Genomic DNA, 25,370 nt, shown 5'->3' with positions numbered 1-25,370 from the left:
GCGATCAGATATTTATCGCCAATAAACTATAAATGTCTTTTTGGGAGAAACCCATTTAAATAGCGTTCTGAGTACATGCAGCTACCACTAGGGGGAGTTTTTTACATACTGTATGTGCAAAAAGCAGTAAGCTACTAGGCTCCCCCTAGTGGTGGCTGTAAACAGCAAGAGGTTCATTATTTATCGAAAAGTCTATACAGAAGATTTGATAGTTTGTTTCAGAAAAACTGATCTGTAACTTGCTCTATAAATAGAAAAAAGAATAGTTTTTATCTGTGTGTAATGACATTATTTTTTTTTATTTTTTTTACATATGATTTTTCCTTAAAGAAAACAATTGGGGTAAACAATATTATACAAAAAACAGCAATAGCATATATAGTATATAATACTACGATGTGGTACATGCAGAGTTGTGGTTCTAAAAATCTGCCTAGTGCAACACTTGCAATAAAGGTAAATTGATTTTAATTAATGAACAGGTAAAAAGCAACAGACCCCCATTGGAGAGCATTAATTTCCTGTGCAATATGATACAGTCAGTTTGTGGTTAACTTCTGAAGATGGTAAAGGCCACATCACCAACCTTATAAGCTTTCTGCTGGAGGAGAGATGATCTCATTCTTCTTCATTCTTCTGACACAGGATGTGCTAATATACTGACACTTGAGACGCTGGAGTCAATTATGGTGTGGTGACTCATTTCTGTATCCCCGCACCATGCTCTATTTGTTCCTTTTTTTTTTTTGTCAATATACCATGGTAATCCCTTCTGTTTTGTGGACTGATCTGAGCGCTTCTGTATCAGAAAACGCTGCTGGACGTATGCGAAAAGGGAACACAAGCAGAATGTATAAGTGCTAATGTGACACACACACTGGAATGAGGCATGGACATTACCATGGATTAAAGATGCATTATTTCTCTATAGCCTGGACTAGATCATTCAAAAATTACACAAATATTTAAAAGCAAAATCGCAGCAAAAAGACCATAATAGATTTTAAAAAAAAACATACAGGATACAGCAGCCCCACTTAAGTGCATTAGTTTTCTGACCTGTGTTGATAAATTATGACTACCATTTTTTCTGCTATGTCTTTTAAGGCTGTGTGCGCACCGCTAGTTTTTGTTGTGCTGTGTTCTAATGCCGTACTTGTTTTGTCAGTACATGCGGATTCTCCGCATGTAATAACATTTCAATCGGTCAAAATCTGCAGCGGAGACGCTAGTCTACAGTCTACAGAAATTGACATGCTGCTGGTGAGTTTGGGTACGTGCCCATGGTCAGGATATGCTGCGGGTTTAAAGCTGCGTATTTATGCAGCATCAAACTCGCAGCAGTCAGATGTTACAGTATAGTGGATGGAATTTCTAGAAAGCTCATGTCCACTATGTGTGCATCAGAGGCTGCGAATCACCCAAGGACACTGACATGCGGCGTGTCTTTCAGGACCGCAGCATGTGGAATTCACTTGCAGAGTTACTTGCGCAACAGAAATTTGACCACTAGAATGTATTGAATGCGTTTAAATCCGCATGGTTCAGTGAACACATGCGGATTTACCTGCGTTCAATAGAATGCAGCGTTTTGGACACAGCAAAAATATGCTGCGTTCAAAGCGCTGCTACGTCCGGATCGTGGGCACATAGTCTAAAATTAAAAAAAAATGCCGTGGGCTACCGCATCATTCTCAACCTGCAGAGGGAAAACCGACCGCTGGGAGCTGATATTAATAGCCAGGGAAGGGGCCATGGATCCTGGCCCCCTCCGAGGCTAATAATATCAGCTCTCAGTGGCCCCAGAACTGGCGCATCCTTAAGATGCGCCAAATCTGGCGCTTAGCCTCTGCTCTTCCCACTTGCCCTGGCGCGGTGGCAAGTGGGGTAATATGGTTGGGGTTCTTGTCCGCCTTGTATTGATAGCTGACATAAAGATCATGTTAGTAATGTAGGGCGTCTTCATTACTAACCCTGTAGTAAAGTTTTTGAAATGGACACGGCCAGAATAAAGTCTTATTTTAATTAAAATTGCACACGGTTTTAATTTATTTAAAAATAAAAAACAACTAAATCCCTCACCTGTCCGTCGTGATGACATAATCCAGTGTCCCACAACGATCTGGGTCACTTCTACAGCAGTCACACCAGCAATCACTGTTGAAGAGGACAGCACTCTATACACTGACAGAAGTGTACTCACTCCTGTCAGTGTATAGCGCTGAGCTGCTAGGACGGAGGTCACTGGAGTTCAATCAGCTGATGATCAGCTGATCGCTCCAGTGGCCTCACTTACTGCATCAGTGTTGTGAGAGAAAATTCTCACGCAGCATCGGTGCCGTAAGTGAGGTCACCGGAGCTCTCAGCTGATTGAACTCCAGTGAACTCCTTCCCCGCAGCGCTGTGCGATCGCGCTCCGGTCAGTGTATAGCGTGCAGCCGGGTGATTGGATCGCCGTGGGACACTCGGGGTACTGCGGACAGGTGAATATAAAGTGTTCATCTTAATATCGATTTATTTATAATTTTTTTTTTTTTTTACACTGCACAGGCACCAGCTGAGGAGACTACTTCTCCCCTCAGCTGCGCCTGCTCCCGCTATTATCAGCGGGAGCAGCCGAAGGATGATGGGAGGAGTAGTCTCCCGCAGGCTATTCTCTGTGTTTTTGCCGCGTTTTTGACCCATTCACTTGAATTTAATTGAATCCGCAGCAAATCCGCAAATGTTTTTATACCTGTTTATAGTATTTGACTGACTCAATTGAAGTCAGTGAGTGAAAAACGCTGCAAAAACGCACAAAGAATTGACATTCTGCAGATTTAAACTCAATGACAACCCTGACAGAAAAATTCCTGATCATGTGCGCAGCACATCAGGATTGTCATTGCATTAGCTGGCACATAGATTACCTAGCGTTTTTGACCCATTTCCGCGTGGAAAAAACGCTGCAAAAGCTCACTCTGTGCACCTATCCGAATAGCGTTCTGAAGCCGTGTGGCACCTGGGAAGAAATTAAATTATGACGCGCGGCAGCTTTAGTCACCGCTCAGTACATAGTGAGCAGCGGCTGTAACCTGCCCTGGCACTGACTGACAGCTCTGTACTGATGCACTGTTGAGCCAGCTTTCAGTTAGTGCTGGGGCATGGTTACAGCCACCTCTCATTATGTACTGAGCGGTGAATGAAGCTGCGCCTGCCATTCCTCTATGACTGAAAGCCGGAGGCTACCATGAGGCATAAAGTTAATTTCCTCCCGGCAGCCGCACGGCTACAAAACGCTATTAACCTGCAGATTAATTCCATATCTGCAGATTAATAGCGTTTTTTCACTATAGGTTCCCTTCTAGTATAGCACTGCACAGCTGCCGCAATAAAAGACCCCTAGAGGGAGTGACCCAGGTTCCCAATAGCACCCATTCTGCTAGGCATAGTCCTCTAAAAGCCTAAATTGGCCCAAGTGTTTTTCATTTAGTAGTTTACTGCAACTAGGGTCCCACCTCCTTGCTCTGTTTGTTGTCTGAGGCCACATGGATGGGTGAGTTTTTAAGATTGATTTACTTGCTACTGTGTTTGTAGGTTGGTGTGGCCAAGAGCCCAGGGCAGCTTTGCATGACAGCAGGAATGGGGTTGGGCACCTGTGTGGCTCTCCTGCAGGTGCAGTGTTACAGCGGCAGTCACTGCCAGGCTGGGCTACACTTACAGGCAGAAACTTACAAGATATTTAGTTGCTATTTTTAATACAAATTGTCACGGAAATATTTTCCCCTTCTCCCATGACAGCACCACCCGGAGAGAGGGTATCCGCCCACCAAGGACAGGAACCTACTGAATAAAAAAGCGGTACCTCTCTTCCGCATCAGTTTTTGGTTCCTGTCCTTGATGGGAGCCTCTCTAGGTGGTACCTCTCCTACCTGATCGTGGGGTCTGGACCTTGGATCCCGGGATCGATGCGGCTTGGAGGCCGTGAAGAAGCAGCAGTTGGTCCTGTGTTCCCAGCCCCATGTTGCTGCTACCTGGGTCAGCGTGCGGGGGGGGGGGGGGGGCTGCCTTCTGGGGTCCTCTCCCACGTGATCCGTGTCCTGTGGTCGGGTCTGCGCTCACATGGTGGCATGACTGAGCGTGCCGGCCGGCAGGTCTTCCGGGTCTGCGCACGTGTAGGGTTGCATCATGGCCTATGATGTAGCGCGCCGGAAGTCCGGGCTGCGCACGCGCGGGGTCTGCGCTTGCGCGGGGTGCGATGCTCAGGTCATCCCTGCTCCAACGGCCCCGGGTACCGCTGGGCTGCGCACGCGCAGGGGTGGGTCCTGCGGTGGAGCGCGCCAGCTGATAGAGGGAAAAAAAAAAAAGAGAGAGGGGTGAGAGAGCACGCTGCCGGAAGGGGAGGAGTCTAAAGGAGGTGGAGCCCTAATGCTTCTTAAGGATGGGAAGCGATCAAGATGGCGGTGTCTGCATCCCCGTCATAATGAGTGAGGAGCCGCAGTCACCTGGGCAGCAGATGTCACCGCCGCAGGAGAAACAGCAGCAGCCACAGCCGCCAAAGCAGCGTAAGCAGCTTAAGCAACCGGAACGTCGAGAATCTTCCCATCATCAAAGGCACAGCAGTGGGGGGCTTGCGAGTGTCGGCATAACCGGTCAGAAAAGACCTCGTCAGTCCACCTCCGCCAGATGGGAGCCCTCATGTGAACGGCAACCACCGCCTCCGGTACCCTAGTCTGAACGGCAGTGTGGTGAGTGATCTTCGTGAAAGTCTCACCTTAAGTAATGTGCTCTTCTCGGATTTCCTCTCTCTCCCCTTTCAATTCTTGGGGGTAGGAGCCAAAGAAGTGTAGTGCTAAGAGTAAAAACAAGGAGTGTGCATTATGTAAAATCAGCCTTCCCACCTCCTACGCCAAAAAGCTTTGCTCGGACTGTATCCAGAAAACCATAGCAGAGGAGTCCCCCAGGTTTTCTATGGAGTTAAAAAATCTAATCCAAACGGAGGTCAGGGATTCTTTAAAAGGCTTAACCTCACGCAGGAAGAAGAAGCAGAAGCAGGTTTCTTCGGACTCAGAGGAATCAGTAGAGTCCCGTTTTACAAAAGAATTTCCTTCCTCCTCTGATCTCTCCTCATCATCGTCATCGGAGTCTTCAGATGATGATGGTGCAGGTAGGCCTTGTTTTTCGGTAGATAATACTGAGAGACTGGTTAAGGCCATTAGAGTGACTATGGGTATTACTGATACCAAAGCTCCCAGAACAGTTCAGGATGTGATGTTCGGGGGCTTAGACCAGAAGAGGAGACGCACATTCCCGGTTAATGAAAGAATCAAATCTCTTATAGATAGGGAATGGAAAAAACGGAGAGGAAGGGTCAGCTGCCTTCTTCCTCTAAGCGGAGATACCCCTTTGAAGAAGAGGATGCAGCTAGATGGGACAAAACCCCTAAGATTGATGTGGCCATCGCAAAGTCCTCAAAAAAATCCACACTGCCCTTTGAGGATTTGGGGGCCTTAAAAGACCCGCTTGATAAAAAGGCAGAGTCTTTCCTTAAACAGGCCTGGGAGTCGTCAGCAGGGGCTCTTAAACCGGCAGTGGCAGCCACCTGCACCGCCAGGTCTATGATGATCTGGCTTCAACAGTTGGAAGACCAGATTAAGGGGAATGTCTCGAGGGAGAAGATTCTGTCGGACCTTCCTCTTGTGCAGGGGGCGGCTGCATTCCTGGAAGATGCATCGGCAGATTCAGTTAGGCTGGCTGCCCGGTCTGCAAATCTCTCTAATGCAGCCCGTAGTGCATTATGGCTCAAGAGCTGGCCAGGGGATGTGCAGTCAAAGACTAAACTGTGCTCAATCCCTTGTGAGGGGGACTTCCTGTTCGGCAAGGGCCTAGATGATATTCTGGATAAGGCCGCAGACAAGAAACATGGGTTTCCCACTGTGTCTGTTCCCCGATTTAAAAGCTCCTTTCGGAAGAGGAAGTACAGTCGCAGCAAAGCTCCCAGAGACCAAAGTAGCTGGAGAGACAGGAAGCCGTATAACAGAGGCTTCATGTTTGGGGGTCTATCCTCCGAGAATAAGAAAGCCCCTAAGTGACAGTCCTCCCCAGGTGGGAGGAAGGTTGTCCCACTTCCTGCCCGCCTGGGAAAAAATTTCGTCCACTACTTGGGTTTTAGGGATAATCAGGAGGGGGCTCAAATTGGAGTTCAAGAACATGCCCAGGAACACCGTCAGGATTTCATCCCCCAGAGGCCTAACGGAGCAGATAGCCCTGCAGCAGGAAGTTCTCTCTCTGGTTGTGAAGGGTGTTCTAGTGGAAACACCTGCCGGATGGCTCCTTCAGAACCATTGCCAACTTGAAGAAACTGAACGACCATTTGATCTACAGGCCGTTCAAGATGGAATCAATAAAGTCTGCCATAAAGATGTTGCTTCCGAACTGTTATATATGCGTCCTCGATCTGAAGGACGCCTATTACCATATTCCAATCTTTGCAGCACATCAACAGTTTCTGAGGGTAGCTGTACAGTTCGGCAAGCACGTAAGGCATTTTCAGTTTGCAGCTCTTCCCTTTGGCATCTCCATGGCTCCAAGAGTTTTCACAAAAATTATCCTGGAAATCACAGCACATTTAAGGGAAAAAGATATCCTGGTCATCCCTTATCTGGACGATTTCTTAGTGTGGGCAGATCAAAACAACTCTGTGCTCTGGCGGACGTCATGGCCAGTCTAAAAGGCTTGGGTTGGCTGTTAAATTTAGAAAGTCAAGACTGGAACCAAGGAGGGTTCAATCTTTTCTGGGTCTCATTTTGGATTCAGAAAATCAAACCTGTATTCTACCAGAGGACAAGAAGCTGAAGATCAGATCCCTAATATCTTGGGTTATCAGCAATCCAACCATGACCTTGAGGAGTGCAATGTCTCTATTGGGTACAATGACATCTTGCATCCCGGCGGTTCAGTGGGCCCAGTTCCATTCCAGACGTCTTCAACAGGAGATCCTGACAGCAGACGGGCGGCTCAGAGGTTGCCTGAATGGAAGAATATCTCTTCCGGATGTAGTAATCAACTCGCTGGACTGGTGGAGATCTCCGGTCAATCTTTCTTTGGGGGTTCCTTGGTCCTTCCAGGTGTCGGATACAATTACGACAGACGCAAGTGCAGAAGGCTGGGGTGCTCACCTAAGAGATCATTCTGTACAAGGCCTCTGGTCGGACAGCGAGACGGGTCTCTCCTCCAACATAAGGGAGCTGTTGGCAGCCAGAAACGCTCTAGTAAAGTTCAATTCTTTTCTCCGGGGTCATCACATCCGGATAATGTCAGACAACCAAACGACAGTCGCCTACATCAATCATCAGGGGGGTACCAGGTCTCTCCCTCTGATGTTAGTAGCGGATCAGATCTTTCGTTTTGCCGAGAGTCAGCTGTTCACGCTGTCGACGCTGCATATAAGAGGAGAGGAGAACATAAAGGCCGATTTCCTGAGTCGTCACATCTTAAAACAGGGAGAGTGGGAGTTTAATCCAGCCGTATTTCAGCAGATTGTGGGCTGATGGGGACAGCCTCAAATAGATCTGTTTGCAAACAGACACAATCGAAAGACCGAAATCTTTTGCTCCCTGAATCCAAAAGAGAGGCCGTTTGCGGTGGACGCGCTGCAGATTCCTTGGCATTTCACTCTGGCCTATGCCTTTCCCCCTTTAATGCTGATCCCTACCATCCTAAGAAAGATCCGAGAAGAGCAGGCAAGGGTTATATTGATCGCCCCGTTCTGGCCCAAGAGACCATGGTTCACTTGGATGAAGAGAATGTCCCAAGCGGATCCATGGGTTCTTCCGGACATCCCAGATCTCCTCAGACAGGGCCCAGTCTGCCATCCCCAAAGATCGGGCCTGCATTTGACGGCCTTGATTTTGAAAGGTCACTACTGACGCAAGAGGGGTTTTCTCCGGATCTGGTTACTATTCTACTGGCAAGTAGAAAGCCGGTAACGACTAGGATCTATGGTAGAACCTGGGCTAAGTTTGTCTACCTCGGGTCAGTCCGCCAAAGGGAGGGTTCCTATTGGGGCCATACTAGAATTCCTCCAGAAGGGGTTAAGCATGGGACTAGCCACCAGTACTCTTAAGGTACAAGTATCAGCTCTGGGGGCACTATATAATTACGACTTGGCGGCGAATAGGTGGATCATCAGATTCATTAAAGCTTGTGGTAGATCCAGGCCTATTCCTACTCCAAGGATGCCTCCTTGGGACCTTAATTTGGTTCTAGAGGCACTAACCAAACCTCCCTTCGAGCCCTTAGAGAAAGTTTCAGAAAAAATTCTAACTTTAAAGACAGCCATACTGGTAGCTCTGACATCAGCTCGTAGAATTAGTGACTTACACGCACTATCTGTTAACCATCCATTCACTCAAGTGTGTATGGATAGAGTAATCTTAAGACCAGACCCGGCCTATCTTCCGAAGGTAGCCTCCAAATTCCATAGGACGCAAGTAATCACTCTCCCTTCCTTCTATCCTAACCCTAGGGATTCTGAGGAACATAAGCTTCACACCTTAGATGTTAAGAGGGTATTAGTCCAGTATTTGGAGGTGACGAAGGCCTGGAGGAAAAGTGACGCCTTATTTATCTCCTTTCAGGGGGCTAGGAAAGGGCTTAAGGTTACAAGAGGGACCATAGCTAGATGGGTTAGGGATACCATTACCTTAGCATACTCTTCTAGCAATCTGCCGATTCCAGAGAACCTGAAGGCCCACTCCACCAGAGCGGTAGCTGCTTTCTAGGCTGAGAAGGTGGATGTGCCCATCGACATCATATGTAAGGCGGCAACTTGGTCATCCCCCGCTACATTCTACAAACATTACCGTCTTGACCTTTCCTCTTCTACTGATCTATCCTTTGGAAGGAAGGTGTTGCAAGTGGTGATCCCTCCCTCTGGTGTCTGATCTCTATAAATCTATCAGGTGGTGCTTTCATGGGAGAAGGGGAAAAGATCCTAGTTACTCACCGGTAAGGGGATTTTACAGAGCCCATGACAGCACCCTATTAATTCCCTCCCCCTTATCACTATGGTGTGCACGTTTTAAGGTGTTTTATTACAAATGTAAAGGTGGCAGTTATGTATTAACCTATTTTTCGGAGGCCCTCTCATGCTCTGAAACAAAAACTGATGCGGAAGAGAGGTACCGCCTTTTTATTCAGTAGGTTCCTGTCCTTGGTGGGCGGATACCCTCTCTCAGGGTGGTGCTGTCATGGGCTCTGTAAAATCCCGTTACCGGTGAGTAACTAGGATCTTTTTTTTTTTTTTTTTTTTGCAAAATATATATTTTAACACAAAACCTGATTTAACCAGTAGGTTACTATCTTATTATTGCTTCATTTTCATAGTGGAGGGACCCACTACAGAGGTTGCTGTGCTTTGATATTGGGCTTATGCACTTTGATCAAAATTTTTACTAAGAACCTTTATGTTCAATTTTGAAATTTTGCTTAGCCGCAGTGGATCAATGTATGAAAACTGCATTAGTGATGAGTGCAAGTGCTCGTTACTTGAGTTTGCCGAGGGTGCAGGGGTATGCACAGAGTATCGCAGGTGCTTGAGTGACATGTTCGAGTCCCCACCCCGCATGTTTCTCGGCTGTTAGTCACAAAACATGCAGGGATTGCTTGACATACACGGGTAATCCCAGCATGTTTTGTGGCTGTCTAATAGTCGAGAAACATGCGGCCCCGAGGATGCGAACATATCACTTGAGCACCCGTGATGGTCGGTGCAAACTCGAGTAACGAACACTTGCGCTCAAACTAATTTGTCCTTGTTTGGTTTTTTTTTCTTACTGTTGTGCTTTGATTATGTATAATAATAAATACTCTTTATTAGATTTCTGTAATGAATTTGTATTTAAAGTGCTAGTTCATATTTTAGGTAGATGCCCCATACTGGTTGTTTGACCCTTGTCACCCTGTTTAGGATCTCGTTCAATGCATCACAAGAGGAGAATATATATTTGCTCCACTGTTAGCCCCGATGATTGACAGTTTTAGGGGACAGCTATGGGCCAAAAAAAAAAAAAAGATATTTTACAGTTAGATTTTTATTTAGCCATGCATTTAAGAGTGTTTATGCGGAGGTTTCTTTTACTGTGACCGATTCCCAAGTTTTGTTTCTCGTGATCCTATTTTCTTCACCCAAGTGTCACACACACATTTGCTCAGTCAGATATGTTTTCTCGCAGATACTCTCCAAAAAAGGAGAGGGCTCCCAACCTATTCCCCAACTACCCAAGCCAGAATGGCCCCAAAGAGTCAGGAACTAGTGACCTAGTCCCCGAGTTGGATTCACTAAAATGGGAAGCCAGTTTACTGGGAGTGGGGAACTTGATGGTCACATATGCCCTTAGAAGAGACACCCACAAAAATTCCACATATTAGAGCTTAGCCCCAAAAAAGGAACTAAAATTCAAGTGAGTGTGCTGAAGGAGTGTGAAAAAAGAAGTGCCAAGTGCTCCCTACTCATTAAGTGGGTTGTGATACTCCCAGGTCACATTTCACTTGGGCTTTCAAGCTAACTGTTGTGCCACCCGGAGTGCACTCTGGTCTAAATCACTTTGTTCTTTATGTACCTGCTTATTGCAAGTAGCTGCCATCCAAGCCTCTGATTAAAATTACATCTAATCTTAGCCAAAATGGTATGATCTTTTGGTTCTCAGCAAAAGTAATTTTGTAAGTGTTAATATGTTTGATGAATATCAATTTGGTGATCCCAGTCCTGCAGCACCAACACATGGTTATCTCCGAATTAAATGGGCAGTCAGCGGACTGATCAGAAGATGTGCAACTCTTCTCTCTGATCAATGAGGGTGCAGGCAGGATCAACAATATTAATTCAGAATCCCCCTAATCAAAAATGGAGTTTTCTGAACTCAACCATCCTTAAGTCTTGATAACTTTGATGGCTTTAACTTTGCAGTGAGCACAATTATTGGTCTGTTCTTGCTGTACATAGTAATAATAATTGTTATAAATTATATAGTATTTGTTTTTATAACGGGATTTATTATTTTTTTCCTTTCTTAGACAAAGTTTGCTCGATTTAGCGGGACAAATGTTGAAACTGATTTTGTTGAGGTGCCATCACAAATGCTGGAGAACTGGGTGTGGGAGAAACAGGCCTTACAGAGGATGTCCGCACATTATGTAGATGGCAGTCCAATACCAGATGAGCTGCTGGACAAATTAATTGAATCCAGACTGGCCAACACAGGTAAATGCACCGTACATCATTTATATGCACTTATATTCTAAGAATGATTTTACTAAATATTACATCAGTCGCATCATCTGTGCGTAATATGAAATGAAGTGTCATCATGCCACTCGCTCCATCCTTCTCATAGAAACCTGAAGATAGAAACCAGCATTTCCTCCGCTCATCACTCCCCATTGACACCCTGCAGCCACCAACATCCCAGGACCCCACTTGTTTGTCCACATTGACACCCTGCAGCCATCAGCATCTCAGGACCCCACTAGTTTCTCCACATTGACACCCTGCAGCCATCAGCATCTCAGGACCCCACTAGTTTCTCCACATTGACACCCTGCAGCCATCAACATCTCCGGACCCCACTAGTTTCTCCACATTGACACCCTGCAGCCATCAACATCTCCGGACCCCACTAGTTTCTCCACATTGACACCCTGCAGCCACCAACATCCCAGGACCCCACTTGTTTGTCCACATTGACACCCTGCAGCCATCAGCATCTCAGGACCCCACTAGTTTCTCCACATTGACACCCTGCAGCCATCAGCATCTCAGGACCCCACTAGTTTCTCCACATTGACACCCTGCAGCCATCAACATCTCCGGACCCCACTAGTTTCTCCACATTGACACCCTGCAGCCATCAACATCTCCGGACCCCACTAGTTTCTCCACATTGACACCCTGCAGCCACCAACATCCCAGGACCCCACTTGTTTGTCCACATTGACACCCTGCAGCCATCAGCATCTCAGGACCCCACTAGTTTCTCCACATTGACACCCTGCAGCCATCAGCATCTCAGGACCCCACTAGTTTGTCCACATTGACACCCTGCAGCCATCAACATCTCAGGATCCCACTAGTTTCTCCACATTGACACCCTGCAGCCATCAACATCTCCGGACCCCACTAGTTTCTCCACATTGACACCCTGCAGCCATCAACATCTCCGGACCCCACTAGTTTCTCCACATTGACACCCTGCAGCCATCAACATCTCAGGACCCCACTTGTTTGTCCACATTGACACCCTGCAGCCATCAGCATCTCAGGACCCCACTAGTTTCTCCACATTGACACCCTGCAGCCATCAACAATCCTGATTAAACCCCCACATTCTTTGCTTCCCATTTCCACTCTGCTCCCACACCCACACTACAGCCTGTTTTTTTAATTACTGTGAGACAATAAAAAATAAATAAAGTAAGTGGCATCAGACTTGCTTTCCGCTGGAGAAAAGATGCTGTGGCTATGTCCCATGTTAAGAGTGTGGCGTATGCCGCTTCATTGTAGGGTCACCAATTCCTGCGAGTATCTTTTCTGACTGCCGTTTTTCACCCCTGCTATTAGTTCCTACTAATTTGCAGCACTTAACTTGTTTTGGCTATAGTACCCCTTTTATCGTCTATTTGTCGGATAGATGGCATCTGTTAGATTGCTGTGGGTCCGATCGCTTGGACCCCCATGGGTCAACAGAATGCGGAGACCAGTTCTCCCCGGCTGCAAGGCCGCTTCCAAGAGGAGATGATTGGAGCAGCGGCTCACACTTGTGCCCAGTCACTGATCAAGGCTGTGACAGTGAAGTGTCACATCTGGATAAAGTCACGGGTGCGTGCACAACCTATCGCTTCATTCAGCTCCATAGTCTTGTGGACAGGGGAGGATTGGAGATACGAGTACCCTGTGCTGGAATCCTTCTGGGCTTGTCTGCTCATTATGATCTATAGAGGAAAGACTAAATCTTTTTATAAGGGAGTTCTATCTCTAATCATTCATGATTCAATGCGTCTTTCTCTCACCCCAAATGATATACCCCTAACTCCAAAGGTAAAACCCACACCCGTCCTCATGTAAGTACTGTGTCTGTTCTCGTGGTGGCCTTGCTCTATATATGCATAAATCTTGCATTTTTTTTTTATGTCTCAGGTCTTCTGACTCTTCGCCAGATTGTTCTCAGTAAACTAGACCAGTCTCTCCACACAAAGTCATCAGCTGACACAGCCAGTGAATATGCCAAGTATTCCCAGGAGATACTGGGGATATCAGCTACACCAGGTACTGTATCAGTCACATAGTCCTTGTCTATATAAGCCAAAAGTGCAGCTAAAATATTATAAATTCATCTTAAACTTGTCGGTGCCCATAAACAGGTTTATTATAAAATTTAATTTATTTTTTTTTTTGCAAAAACTAACTGTTTTTCATACCATTATTAAAACCGTAACTTTTGGACTAAAAGACTAACTTTTATAGCAATAAAAAAATTGCACAAAAGTGTACGCATCTTATAGTTCCGGAGGCAACTTCCTTCCCGATCACTGAAAGAACTATGCAGCGGCGCAGCCCGCTCTCCTCCTGCCCAGCGGCGCAGCCCGCTCTCCTCCTGCCCAGCGGCCCAGGTCTCTACCCCGGACGCCAAGCCTCTGGAAAACAGACTTTATAAAACTAGATTTCTCTGCAATCAGACCTCTGCTATGGGCAATACCGGTATGTATAGATTTACTTTTCTATCACCTGTATGCCCATAGTAGAGGTCTGATATTGCCCAGGGGGTGACAGATTCCCTTTAAAGAAGAAAAAGAAAATTGTACCCAAAGGTGGACAACCCATTTAAACAGATTTTTTTGATGTGGCTTATAATCAATAAGACTGAATGTTTTAAATAGAAATCCAATCACACTATGCAGAAAATGGCTACTATCACTACATAGCAGAGGGAAGGCGTCTGCTTGTATTTTCACTTGATCTGATTTTTGGAGTCTTTGTAATGTAGGTACCAACATGCCAGCTACTTTTGGTCACCTGGCTGGGGGATATGATGGACAATATTATGGCTACTTGTGGAGTGAAGTCTTCTCCATGGATATATTTTATAGTTGCTTTAAACAGCAAGGAATAATGAACCCAGAGGTAAGTCCTATTACATTCTTTAAAGCAAGGAGAAAGAGTCCTTGTCCTTCAATCGACTGTTTCTTCAATGACATTTCACTTGAGTATTATTCAACAAAATAAAAGTGAGACTAAAAATCCTTTGACAATTGTATCTATCCAAGATACATCAAAAACAATATAAAGGGAGAAATGAACAATTTCTGTATAATTTTATTATTGTGTAGATTCCAAAATTCATGTGTTTATTCCCAATGGAAAATGATGCTTATGAAAAAAAAAAAGTTGGCATTAAGGTCTCTCAGCACAAAACGACTGATCAAACAAAGCACAGGCATTCAAAGTTCAGTAAACCTTTCCACTTGTTTTCCAGCTATTGGTGGAGGTTAATGCAAAACGAGTAGGTGGGAAGGAGCACTGATATGCTTGGCTTGGTTTGAACAGTCATTTTGTGCAGACAGACTCCTTTTAAGGAGCTTTTCTGAAGAAGTCAGCTCCTCCATATACAGTGATGTGAAAAACAGTTTGCCCCCTTCCTGATTTCTTATTTTTTGCATGTTTGTCACATTTAAATGTCTCAGATCACAAAACAAATTTAAATATCAAACAAAGATAACACAAGTAAATGCAAAATGCAGTTTTTAAATGAAGGTCCTTATCATTAAGGGAAAAATAAATGCAAACCTATAGGGCCCTGTGTGAAAAAGTGTTTGCTCCCCCTTAAAACATAAATTAACAGTGGTTTATCACATCTTTGGGAAGCGGAGTTCAATTTCCCTAGCCACACAAATGACCCCATAACAACATCCCCCATGACCCCATAACAAGAACTGCAGGCCTCACTTGCCTCAGTTAAGGTCAGTGTTCATGACTCCACCATAAGAAAGAGGCTGGACAAAAATGTCATGCATGGCAGAGTTCAAAGACGAAAACCACTGCTGAGCAAAAAGAACATAAAGGCTCGTCTCACTTTTGCCACAAAACATCTTGATGATCGCCAGTACTTTTCGGAGAGTACTCTGTGGACTGATGAGACAAAAGTTGAACTTTTTGGAAGGTGTATGCGTAGAAGTAACACAACATTTCAGAAAAGGAACATCATACCAACAGTAAAATGTGGTGGTAGTGTGATGGCCTTGGGGCTGTTTTGCTGCTTCAGGACCTGGAAGACTTGCTGTTGTAAATGGAACCATGAACTCTGCTGTCTGCTAAAAAATACTGAAGTAGAATGTCCAGCCATCTGTTCGTGACCTCAAGCTGAAGCGCACTTGGGTTATGCAGCAGGACAATGATCCAAAACACACCAGCAAGGCCACCTCTGAATGGCTTGGGAAAAACAAAATTAAGACTTTGAAGTGGCCTAGTCAAAGTCCTGACCTTAATCCGATTGAGATGCCGTGGCATGACCTTAAAAAGGCGGTTCATGCTCTGGAACCCTCCAATGTGGCTGGATTATAACAATTCTGCAAATTCCTCCAGAGCGTTGTAAAAGACTCATTTTCAGTTATCGCAAACGCTTGATTGCAGTTGCTACTGCTAAGGCTGGTCCAACCAGTTATTAGGTTTAGGGGGAAATCACTTTTCAGCAGGGCCCTGTAGGTTTGGATTTCTTTTTCTCCTTAATAAAGATCTTCATTTAAAAACTGCATTTTGTGTTTACTTGTGTTATCTTTGTCTAATATTTAAATTTGTTTTGTGATCTGAAACATTTAAGTGTGACAAACAAGCAAAAGAATAAGAAATCAGGAAGGGGAAAACACTTTTTTCACACCACTGTATTTACTATTGGAGAATATGGATTTCACAAGGGGATGAGTGCGTCCGCAAGGAGAGATGAAAAAGCTTACTGCATTACATGGCGGCTCATATATTTGAATACCTGTCATGTTGTGCTACACTTTCCCTGCAGGGGGCCGCATCTGATCACTCGATCAATTGATTACTATATAGTCTCCTTGGTTCTAGAGATCAGCCCAGCACCACAATGCTTTTTCAGTGGCTGGAAAAAAAAAAAGCGTTTTCTGCAATCCTCCTATCAAGTTGAACTTACTAGATTGATGACCTCCCACTATCAGCCTTAGGCTGCATGATGTTGCCTGCTGATCTCCTGACCTGAACTTGACAGTCTCCTATACTATGTGTGTAAATTTTGGGTCAAGAGACCCACGGCAAGTCCGTCCTCAGACCGTGATACATGTACGTGTGAATATAGCATTTGTGTAGGACCTCCTCTTCCCTTTATTGACAGGTCTCTTCCTATGTGAGTGTATTGGGTGAAGCCTCCAAGGACCTGCCTCTTGGGCTAGTTCTTCTGCCATCATGGCTCTCACCAGCTTGTAAAAGTTTGTTTTCTTTAACATACCGCATCTTTTTAGATTAAAAGAGGCAGCCCGTAGTTTGGGCAGCATGAATCAGCTGTCTGGTTCCCTTTAACCCCTTTTACCTTCACTTTGCCTTAGATAACTCTAGGTTTTTGTTTTAGTGCAATGTGTTATTGGAAGAGGAAGGAGTCATTAAGGATATTTGGAGATCTCGTGTAGACCAATTAATCTCTGCCACCTTTCCCCCCTCCATTCTCAACTGTGCTCTCCCTATCCACCCGATTGTATGACCTGATATTCTTTCTCTCCTCTAGGTTGGCTTGAAATACAGAAACCTTATCCTAAAACCCGGAGGTTCTGTAGACGGCATGGATTTACTGCGAAGGTTCTTAGGTCGTGAGCCAAACCAAAAAGCATTTCTCTTGAGTAAAGGACTGAGCCCTTAAAATAATATTCCTCCTTACTGTGTTTTCTGATAGACCTTTTGAAAATTAACCAGTTTTGACGATGTGCCAAATCCTACAGCAAGGTGTTGCAAGGTTATGCCAAATGTGTCTTAAAGGCACATAAAATAGTCAATTTCTACATCATCTGTGGCTTGTAGATGAAAGGTAGAACAATCAGGTTTACGTTTTCTACAAAACTTCACTGCCCCTACTGCGTGTCTTACAGTCCAGCGGGTAGAAATGACTCGAAAGCTGGACTTTTTATTTCACTTGTCGTCAAGCTTTTGTGGTCAAAAACAGTAAAATTTTGGTTATGGACTGTTGAAAAGTTGTAGCATGACTTTATAAAGTGCATGCGCGTATTCTCACGTGTGTGGCATATGGGGAAGTTGTCTACGGTTTATGATAACTTAACAAGGGTGAGAAATGTCTGCTCACTGGGGCCATACTGCTGGGACCCCCAACGATTACTAGAAGGGAGGTACCAAGGACCTAGTGTCTTCTCAGTGCACAGCCAAAATAAAGACCCTACATGCAATGTCCTCGGCTGTACCACAACTCTGTCAGCTCCTTTTTACTACAGAGGCAACACTGTTTGGTAGCCTTATTTAATTGTATAGTATTTATGATAGTTATCACATGAGCCAGCAAGGATCGGTGAAATATTAACATCAGAAGGGCAACATAATAAATGTGTAATGGCAATATCTACTGTACATACAGGAGCATGTAAAAAAAAATCTTGCAACTGAGAAATGTTTATGTTGTGCCTGATGTAACAGGAAAATTAACTTTTTAAAGGGAATCTGTCACATCAGATAATGCTGTTAACCTACAGGTATGGAGTTAATGTGTTGGTTAATGACTTTAAGAAGGTGCCTGGCCTTTGTGCTGAAAGTGCGGCTCCTAATCTGTTAGCCACAGTGTCAAGTGGCTACAGAAATTGTCTCTTGCTCTGGAGGACCCAATTAGTTTGTGTATTGAACGGACAGTGTAATGCTTAATATCTCCTTTGGTGGCACTGCAGGGAAATTGAGCAGTTGCTGCCAGATTTCCTCACACATTTGAGCTGACTGCTTGGAATTTCAGCAGCAGGGCAGTGGATGATCAGCTTGCTTTCAGACAACCTTTAGGCTGCGTGCCCACGATGCGTTTTTCATGCGTTTCCGCTGCGGAATTTCCGCAGCGGAAACGCATTAAAAACGCTTTGTAATCCGCACCCCATGGTCCCCAATGGCATTCCGCACCCCATGGTCCCCAATGGCATTCCGCAATGTCAATGCCCATGCGATGGATTTTTCCGCAGCGTTTCTGCAGCGCTCATAAATCCGCAGCATGTTCATTAATTTTGCGGAAGCTCCGCCATTGACTTGCATTGAGACGCATAGAATCCATGTCTGTACATTTGTACACGCGGATAATATGCAATTCAATGTACGGATGGTACCCAGGTCTGGAGGAGAGAAGACTCATCCATTCCTGGGTACCATTGTACCTGTAAAAAAAAGAATAAAATAATAAAGTAAGTTTATATTCACCTTTCCGACGCCTTCTCTCTGCATGCCGGCAGCGCTGAAGGACCTTCGGTGACGTTAGTGACCGTAGGCCATTCACCGCTGTGTCTCGCGATATGCCGGCAGCCAGGAACGAGCGCTGCAGCACACTCCGGGGCATCGGGGGTGAGAATAGCTTTATTTTAAATATTGTTTTACGGTCACACTATATAAATCCATGCTGTTTGCATGGATTTATATAGTGTGACCTAGTTGTCAAGCACTTTTCAAGTGATGCTAATCGCCTGGAAAGCGCTTGTCAATCTGCATGCGGAAACGCATGTGAATCCGCATGTATTCTGCAGGAAAAATGCATGCACAATCTGCATGCGTTTTTTCTGCCAGGGAGATGCAGAAATGCTGCAGAAATTTTCTGCTTCATTTCTGCATCGTGGGCACATAGCCTTAGACAGGACCTTTTACCACTTAGAGCAAGTTAAATTGGTTACTGGGAGAAAATGAACTTTATTCCTCTCAGGAGCCGCCGGCTTTCAGTCTTACAGATGTGCCAGCGAGGCTACAGTCACTGCTCGTATCACTGTGAGTGGCAAATGTAAGCACATCCCGACACTTTGACTGACAGCTGGGTCAGCAATAAATTAGTGCAGAGCCGGCTGTCCGTGCTTACAGCCGCTGCTCACAGTGCTACTAGCAATGGCTATAGCCTCACCAGCTCGTCTAGATTCCTGGGAGGAATAAAGTTAATTTTTTCTCAGATACCACACCTTCATAACACTATTTAGATTAACCCCATATCTGCAGGATAATAGCATTGTCCCACATGACTGGTTCCCTTTGTAAAGCTATATAAAAAATAAAGATTATTATTATTATGTGTCCACGACCAGGAATAGCAGCGTTTTGGACGCAGTTCACCTGTGCTGCGTCCAAAACGCTGCGTTATACATTTACAAGCAAAGTGGATGAGATTTATAGAAAACTCATGCCCACTGTGCTTCTATTTGATGCTGCGTAAACTCGCCTGCTTTGTGGGTTTGTGAGCCACAACATGTCTATCTCTGTAGCGGAGACGCTGCGGATTTTGAAGAATTGAATGTCATTACATGCGGTGCATCCGCCGCATGGACTGACAAACAAGTGAGGCAATAAAACGCAGTGATTTGGATGCAGCGAAAATATTCTGCATCCAATGCACTGCTGATTCCTGATCGTGGGGACATAGCCTAAGCTGTAAGTTATTAAAGAGGTTGTCCCATAAGCAACATATAAAACCTATCCAAACGATAGATGGTAACTGGGTCATCACTGGGGTCTGACCACTGATCACTGGATCTGGGGTTCCAAAGTAACCATGTGAATGAAGCGTTACTGAGCATGTGCAACCACTGCACCATTCTCTGCCTACCGGAGTAGTAGTCGCACATGATCACTACATAGGAAACTTTAGCCTGCCTTTATTTGGGACAACCACTTTAATAACTTGAAAACAAATAATCTGTCCAGGAAAACATTTGTAAATCATGTATTTATAGGTGAGACTGCAGTGGGTGCATTTTAATTACCATTGTGATAATCAGGACCTAGAATTTGCCCTCATATAATTGGAAATGAGATTGTAACTCACAAAGCTCCTTCTAATAAGAAGGCCTGACACTATCATAGATGCTTCAGTTACTTTAATTACGTTGGAGGTCACACATTGAAGCCAAGTTGTGTTGGCCGTATATGAATATTACATTCTAAACTCCAAAGTCCCCGAGGAGCGGCTGGCAGACAGACAGACAGGGCTGCTCAGATTTATGTTCTTCAGGTCGGCCAAGGGGGATCTGTTACACCTCAGACTTCCCAGGGACAACTGGGGAAGGTTACATGAGAGGCCGGATTTCACTTGATTTAAATATAGTTAGGGATAAAATAAGATTTCTTTTGATACACATGATATACACAGATTTGTACTTGCTCTATAGTCTATCTCCACCTTTAATCAGCATGTAATTATTTAACCATTTACTATTATTTTTCAGTTTATTTTGTGTGTGGAGTAGAGCAACATCTATTGTTACATGGAAACCATCAATAAGCAGATGAGGACAGATCTTTTTCAACTCCTTTACCCGACAGTTGATGAACATGTTTTATGTGGCCATGATTAGATCCTTAAAATGGGTGGTCTCATAAAGTCGACTCTTGTCCATTTTCCCCATTAAAGGAAAGGGAATCTGTTCGAAGGTTTTTGCTAGGTAATCTGACAGCAGCATGATATAGGGACATAGATTCTGATTCCAGTGATGTATGACTTAGATTACTGAGTGCAACAGTTGCGATAGTCACAGTTTTCTCTGCTGCAGATCTAGCAGAGCTCTGAACACTGAGCCCTGTATAACCCTGTCCACATCACTGATTGGCCGCTTTCTGTGTGCACTGTAAAGTGCCAGAGAGCTGCTAATCAGTGGTGAGGAGTGGTTGGTGTAGGAGGCAGTTGTCCTGTAGTGATAATCTGCTGATTAAATTACTTATTGTATTGAAATGGCAAAATACTACCCAGTAAGTGACACATCCCTGTAATCAGGGTCTCTGCCCCTACATTATGCTGCTCTCAGATTACAAAAAAAAAAAACTTCAAACATGTAAGCTGTTCACCGACGGTAGTCGTGTGAGTGGGCTGCCCTTTCCACGCCGGGTCTAGTTACAGAAAATTGAGTGCGGTGGGTGTGCATGTACAACATTACCCCTGAATCTGCTACCTCCATCGTCCATTCTGTTACACTGGGTGCAGTATCACGCTCTTTGACTGTTACAGTCATTAGGCCAGACCAGTTCTTACAAGCAATGTCCTTTTTATGCACGGCCAAACTGGTGAACAGGGGATAACAGGTTATGCATTCTCCATCGCCCTTCACACAACACACCAGCTCCCTCCCAGAGTTATAGTTAGCATTTGGTTCCCGGTAATAGGTACAGCAAAGCAATGAGGAAATGCTTGCATATTCCTAGGGGTAGGGTCATACGGGTCCTGGTGTGTCGCTGTGACCCTGATAGCCTGAGTCCTTGCCTATATCAGTCCCAGGGGCCGCTTGTAGAGACGTTGCTACCTTGTCACAAGGCCCCCTTCTCGCTGGACACTGTTTCCCGAACATATAAGCTTTCCTTTTTCAGTGGTCCCCACTTGCCTGTGATGTCCTGTCGCCTCTAACTAGTTCCTTTCCATGCTGAGCCTTGTAGTTCCACCACTGGTAAACCTGTTTTCTTCCTTTCACTTCCTTCCCAACACTGACTACTTACTTCCTATATCCCTAAAACCTTCCCACTGGTCCCTCTATAGTGCTGCCTCTTACCCGTCCCCCCACGGGCCGGCCTTGCAGTTGCGGGAACCTGACACAAATAACAGCCATTGGGATGAAATACTTTTTATAAGGACACATAATAATTTTCAGCACACACTTGCCACAACGTCTTCATGAGGGGGTAAGGTCTCCTTGTCCACCGTCTTACAGACAGATTCCCTTTAAGGCATATGGAAGTTATAGTAGGTGGGTCTGATGCTCAGGACCCTCTACAACCGATCTGGTGAACCCACTCTATTCATGTATTCCATTGGCTGCTATTTTTTATTTGCATAACTACAACCCCTATTCTGATGGGTCAAACCCAATCCATGCCCTTTTCCTGATAACCTTGGTTTGCCTTTGGACGCTGGGGCATAATGCTGCTTTCCAGGAGGTCCCAGGAGACTTCTGCTGCACACAGGAGATTTGCCAATTCTTCCTAGAGTCCGGGAGGTCTTGTGTTACCAGGCATCCTGAGAGAGATGGCAAGTATTAAAAAACAGGGTTGTCCAGCACTTTCCACACTTCCATGTCTTTGCATACGCAAACAGTGACTGTCAGCAAGGTAGTCTGTGTTTCAATCACGCATGGTGCCTTAGTCATACCATGAGTAAAGGATGCGCATGCGTAGGTTAAACACAATCGTCAGACAATCGGTGGTGCTTAGAAGCAAATCATTGTAAGACAAGCGTTACTCACTAACGACAAGTAAAACATTTGTTACTATAATTAATTAATTATTATTATTATTACAATAATCAGCGATTTAACCCGTTTGGTACCCAGATCAAGTGTGAACCACCAAAAGGCTTCCCAATTCAAAAATTATGGTGGTGAACGCTTTCATGTATAACGTAATGATGAATCGGTATATCCCGGTATTACACCAAGATACAAAGTTACAAAAGGTGATAGAAGAAGAGGCATGGCCTGCAGCCTAATGTAAGAGGCACAAGATTTGTGTGCTCCTGTGCTGTATACCAAGCAACTGGGGAAATTGCCTTTTTGAAGGCAAAAGTACCCTATCAAAGCTACTTGACCGATCTAGGAAACCTCAGGGATCGTTTCGATCCACTTCTGAACTATCTTGGAGAGATGGTACGAGTAAGGAGGCGCTAGCAGGCTAGTCAATTTGCAGCGGCGAATTTGGGAGACACAAACCACTATGTGTCAATGAGTAAAGATATCAATATGACAAGTAGTAATTCGCGCTTGGGGGGAGGGATACAGACACAGAGAGAGGTGTTGGAAGTTAAAAAGTGGGTCTTTATTAGGATATCAAGGCATAAAGTATAAATAAAAAATATATAGAGAATATATAAGGAGGGGGGGTTTTACGAGTAAGGGCTTAAAAGTGGATAAAAATAGGGGGTCTAAAGTCTAAAAAGCACACACTGGGGTGTGTATAGCGAAGCAGTGATCCTGAGGAAACAATATTGCTGGGTTCAAATAGATCCTCTGTGTGGCTCAGAGTAGGAGGACCTGTAGGGAGAAGGAGTGGGTGGTTAGGATAGTCTGACTGAAGAAGGAAGCCGAGTCTTTCGAAACGCGTTGGAGACTGCCCCACTACAGCCACCGTATCCTGAGCGTCACGTGGCATCACGTGACCCAGGTCCTCAAGCGCTCTCTGCAGGGAGCATACTTGTATCTATATCCGGAAGACGCGGGAAGTGGTATTCACCGGCCGGGACTCCGCTCTCGCTCCGGATCCAGGAAACCCCTGCCCGCCTCACCAGACAGCGGTACACCCTGGACGACCGATCGCCACAACACCCACGTAAGGCCACCTAACTGTGAGTATACTGTACGTCACACCGTCTCCCTCTGACCATTAACTATACTCCTTGACCTCCCCCCAGAACTACCTACCTCTACCAGGGGTGATTTCTCTAAGACGGTACCATCCACTTCCGTGCCCCACTGGACATACTGGACCAGAGGCTTTAAGCCACCACCAGCTCACTACTATTTCATCAGGAATACATTAGGATAACACCAAATACCAAGCGACCCAGGTAATCAACAACCACTTATTCCTCCTGAGCCTCATCTCTGCCCAATTCTTAATACTGTACTCCCATTTACAGGTGAACACTAATGCATTAATACTACCTGTGGAACCCTACGGCAGTTTTAATACCAGACTCTTCTGGGCCACTTACAACCAAACCTCAACATACCTGAGCACGACGGAAGTAAGGTAACCTCCATCTCCTCCCTATTTCAGACCAGTATACCCAACCCACCACCCTCTCACTGGTCTCACCTATCCACCTGTTATCCCTCATAGGTACCACCTTCATTGGAACCATACCATCGAGTAGTTTAACTAATCCCCCAACAGGTCGCATCCCTACTTCTTGATCGACCAATTGGACCCAGGAGCACGACCCCATACACAGGTACTAAGGCCTCTACATTGTACCATAATACTGTATCATACCAGCTTCTCATGATATATGATACACTAACCATAGGTGTTTACCTGAGGACCGCCTGAGACGACTCACCCGATCATCTCTACCTATCTGATCAGGTAATATTGCACTCACACCACCTCAAAAATTCCCCCATGACCACTTCTTCAAATATCCTAACCACCCACTCCTTCTCCCTACAGGTCCTCCTACTCTGAGCTACACAGAGGATCTATTTGAACCCAGCAATATTGTTTCCTCAGGATCACTGCTTCGCTATACACACCCCAGTGTGTGCTTTTTAGACTCTAGACCCCCTATTTTTATCCACTTTTAAGCCCTTACTCGTAAACCCCCCCCCCCTCCTTATATATTCTCTATATATTTTTTATTTATATTTTATGCCTTGATATCCTAATAAAGACCCACTTTTTAACTTCCAACACCTCTCTCTGTGTCTGTATCTTGGAGAGATATTCATAACAAAACAGCTCCTCTGAAGCTCAAGCCTGCTGCGGGACAAGACCCACAGACGCCATTACTGGCTGCAACATCTCCCTGTCTCCCTCTCTTCTCCTAACAAGAGAGGCAGAAAAGAACTTCTTACAAGCACAGGACTCCCAAGCTTATCCAGGTGAGCCCACTGTACATTCTCCAGTTTCCAACTGGTAACACTAGTGCCTGCATCAATAAATCATTGTGACAAAGCACAGCAGGAGATCAGACTGAAGTGGAGGATCAGTGCCATCTGTTATTTATCTTCCCCTTATGGGAGAATACCTTGCTGACCTTAAGGAGAATTTCTGTCATCTCCTTCTGATATATTCCTTGTTCCCCCGCTGTTGATGAACTATTTTTTTCTGGCTCCAGAAACGCTTAACAAGAAGTGCTGGCGGAGGGATCTACAGCCACAAAGGTGTTCTGCAGATAGCTGACGTCTGCACTGGTGATGTCAGCAGAGGTCTCTACGGAACAGCTCCTGCAGCAACTTCCATAGAAAATAGACCTGGGAGTCTGCACCATATACAAGCCACACAGACCAGATCTCAGCTCTCTGTACATATATCATCAGTGTAGCACTTCAGCACACAAGCAGGAGAGCACAGTAATTTTAACTAAGTGCAGGGTGAGCTCAAACTGCTTCCCAGGGAGCAGACTCTGCAATTAACTCCCTTAGTGCTGGCCAAAAGTACGGGTAACATTGAAGAC

General features: G+C 45.2%; 2 protein-coding genes across 5 annotated transcripts in view; one reads left to right on the top strand and one right to left on the bottom strand.

Annotated features, from left to right (window-relative positions):
• NLN (neurolysin) overlaps positions 1–17,666 on the top strand; it is a 126,725-nt gene extending 109,059 nt beyond the window's left edge. Inside the window, exons 10-13 of one of the 4 annotated variants that reach the window (XM_073680224.1) lie at positions 11,056–11,242; positions 13,175–13,303; positions 14,022–14,158; positions 16,773–17,666. In XM_073680224.1, coding sequence (XP_073536325.1) covers positions 11,056–11,242; positions 13,175–13,303; positions 14,022–14,158; positions 16,773–16,904 — 585 coding nt within the window. In that variant the 3' untranslated portion in view covers positions 16,905–17,666. The remainder of the gene's footprint in view (positions 1–11,055; positions 11,243–13,174; positions 13,304–14,021; positions 14,159–16,772) is intronic. The other 3 variants (XM_073680227.1, XM_073680226.1, XM_073680225.1) reach the window with 3 other exon arrangements.
• Positions 1–25,370, bottom strand: part of SGTB (small glutamine rich tetratricopeptide repeat co-chaperone beta) — a 292,085-nt gene that overhangs the window by 161,512 nt on the left and 105,203 nt on the right. The gene's annotated exons all lie outside the window — the stretch shown is intronic.

The sequence above is a fragment of the Phyllobates terribilis genome, unplaced genomic scaffold (assembly GCF_046119375.1).
Source record: "Phyllobates terribilis strain yellow unplaced genomic scaffold, ASM4611937v1 Scaffold_1__5_contigs__length_1240528914, whole genome shotgun sequence".
Taxonomy (NCBI): Eukaryota; Metazoa; Chordata; class Amphibia; order Anura; family Dendrobatidae; genus Phyllobates; species Phyllobates terribilis.
This window is presented reverse-complemented; position numbering and strand designations above follow the sequence as displayed.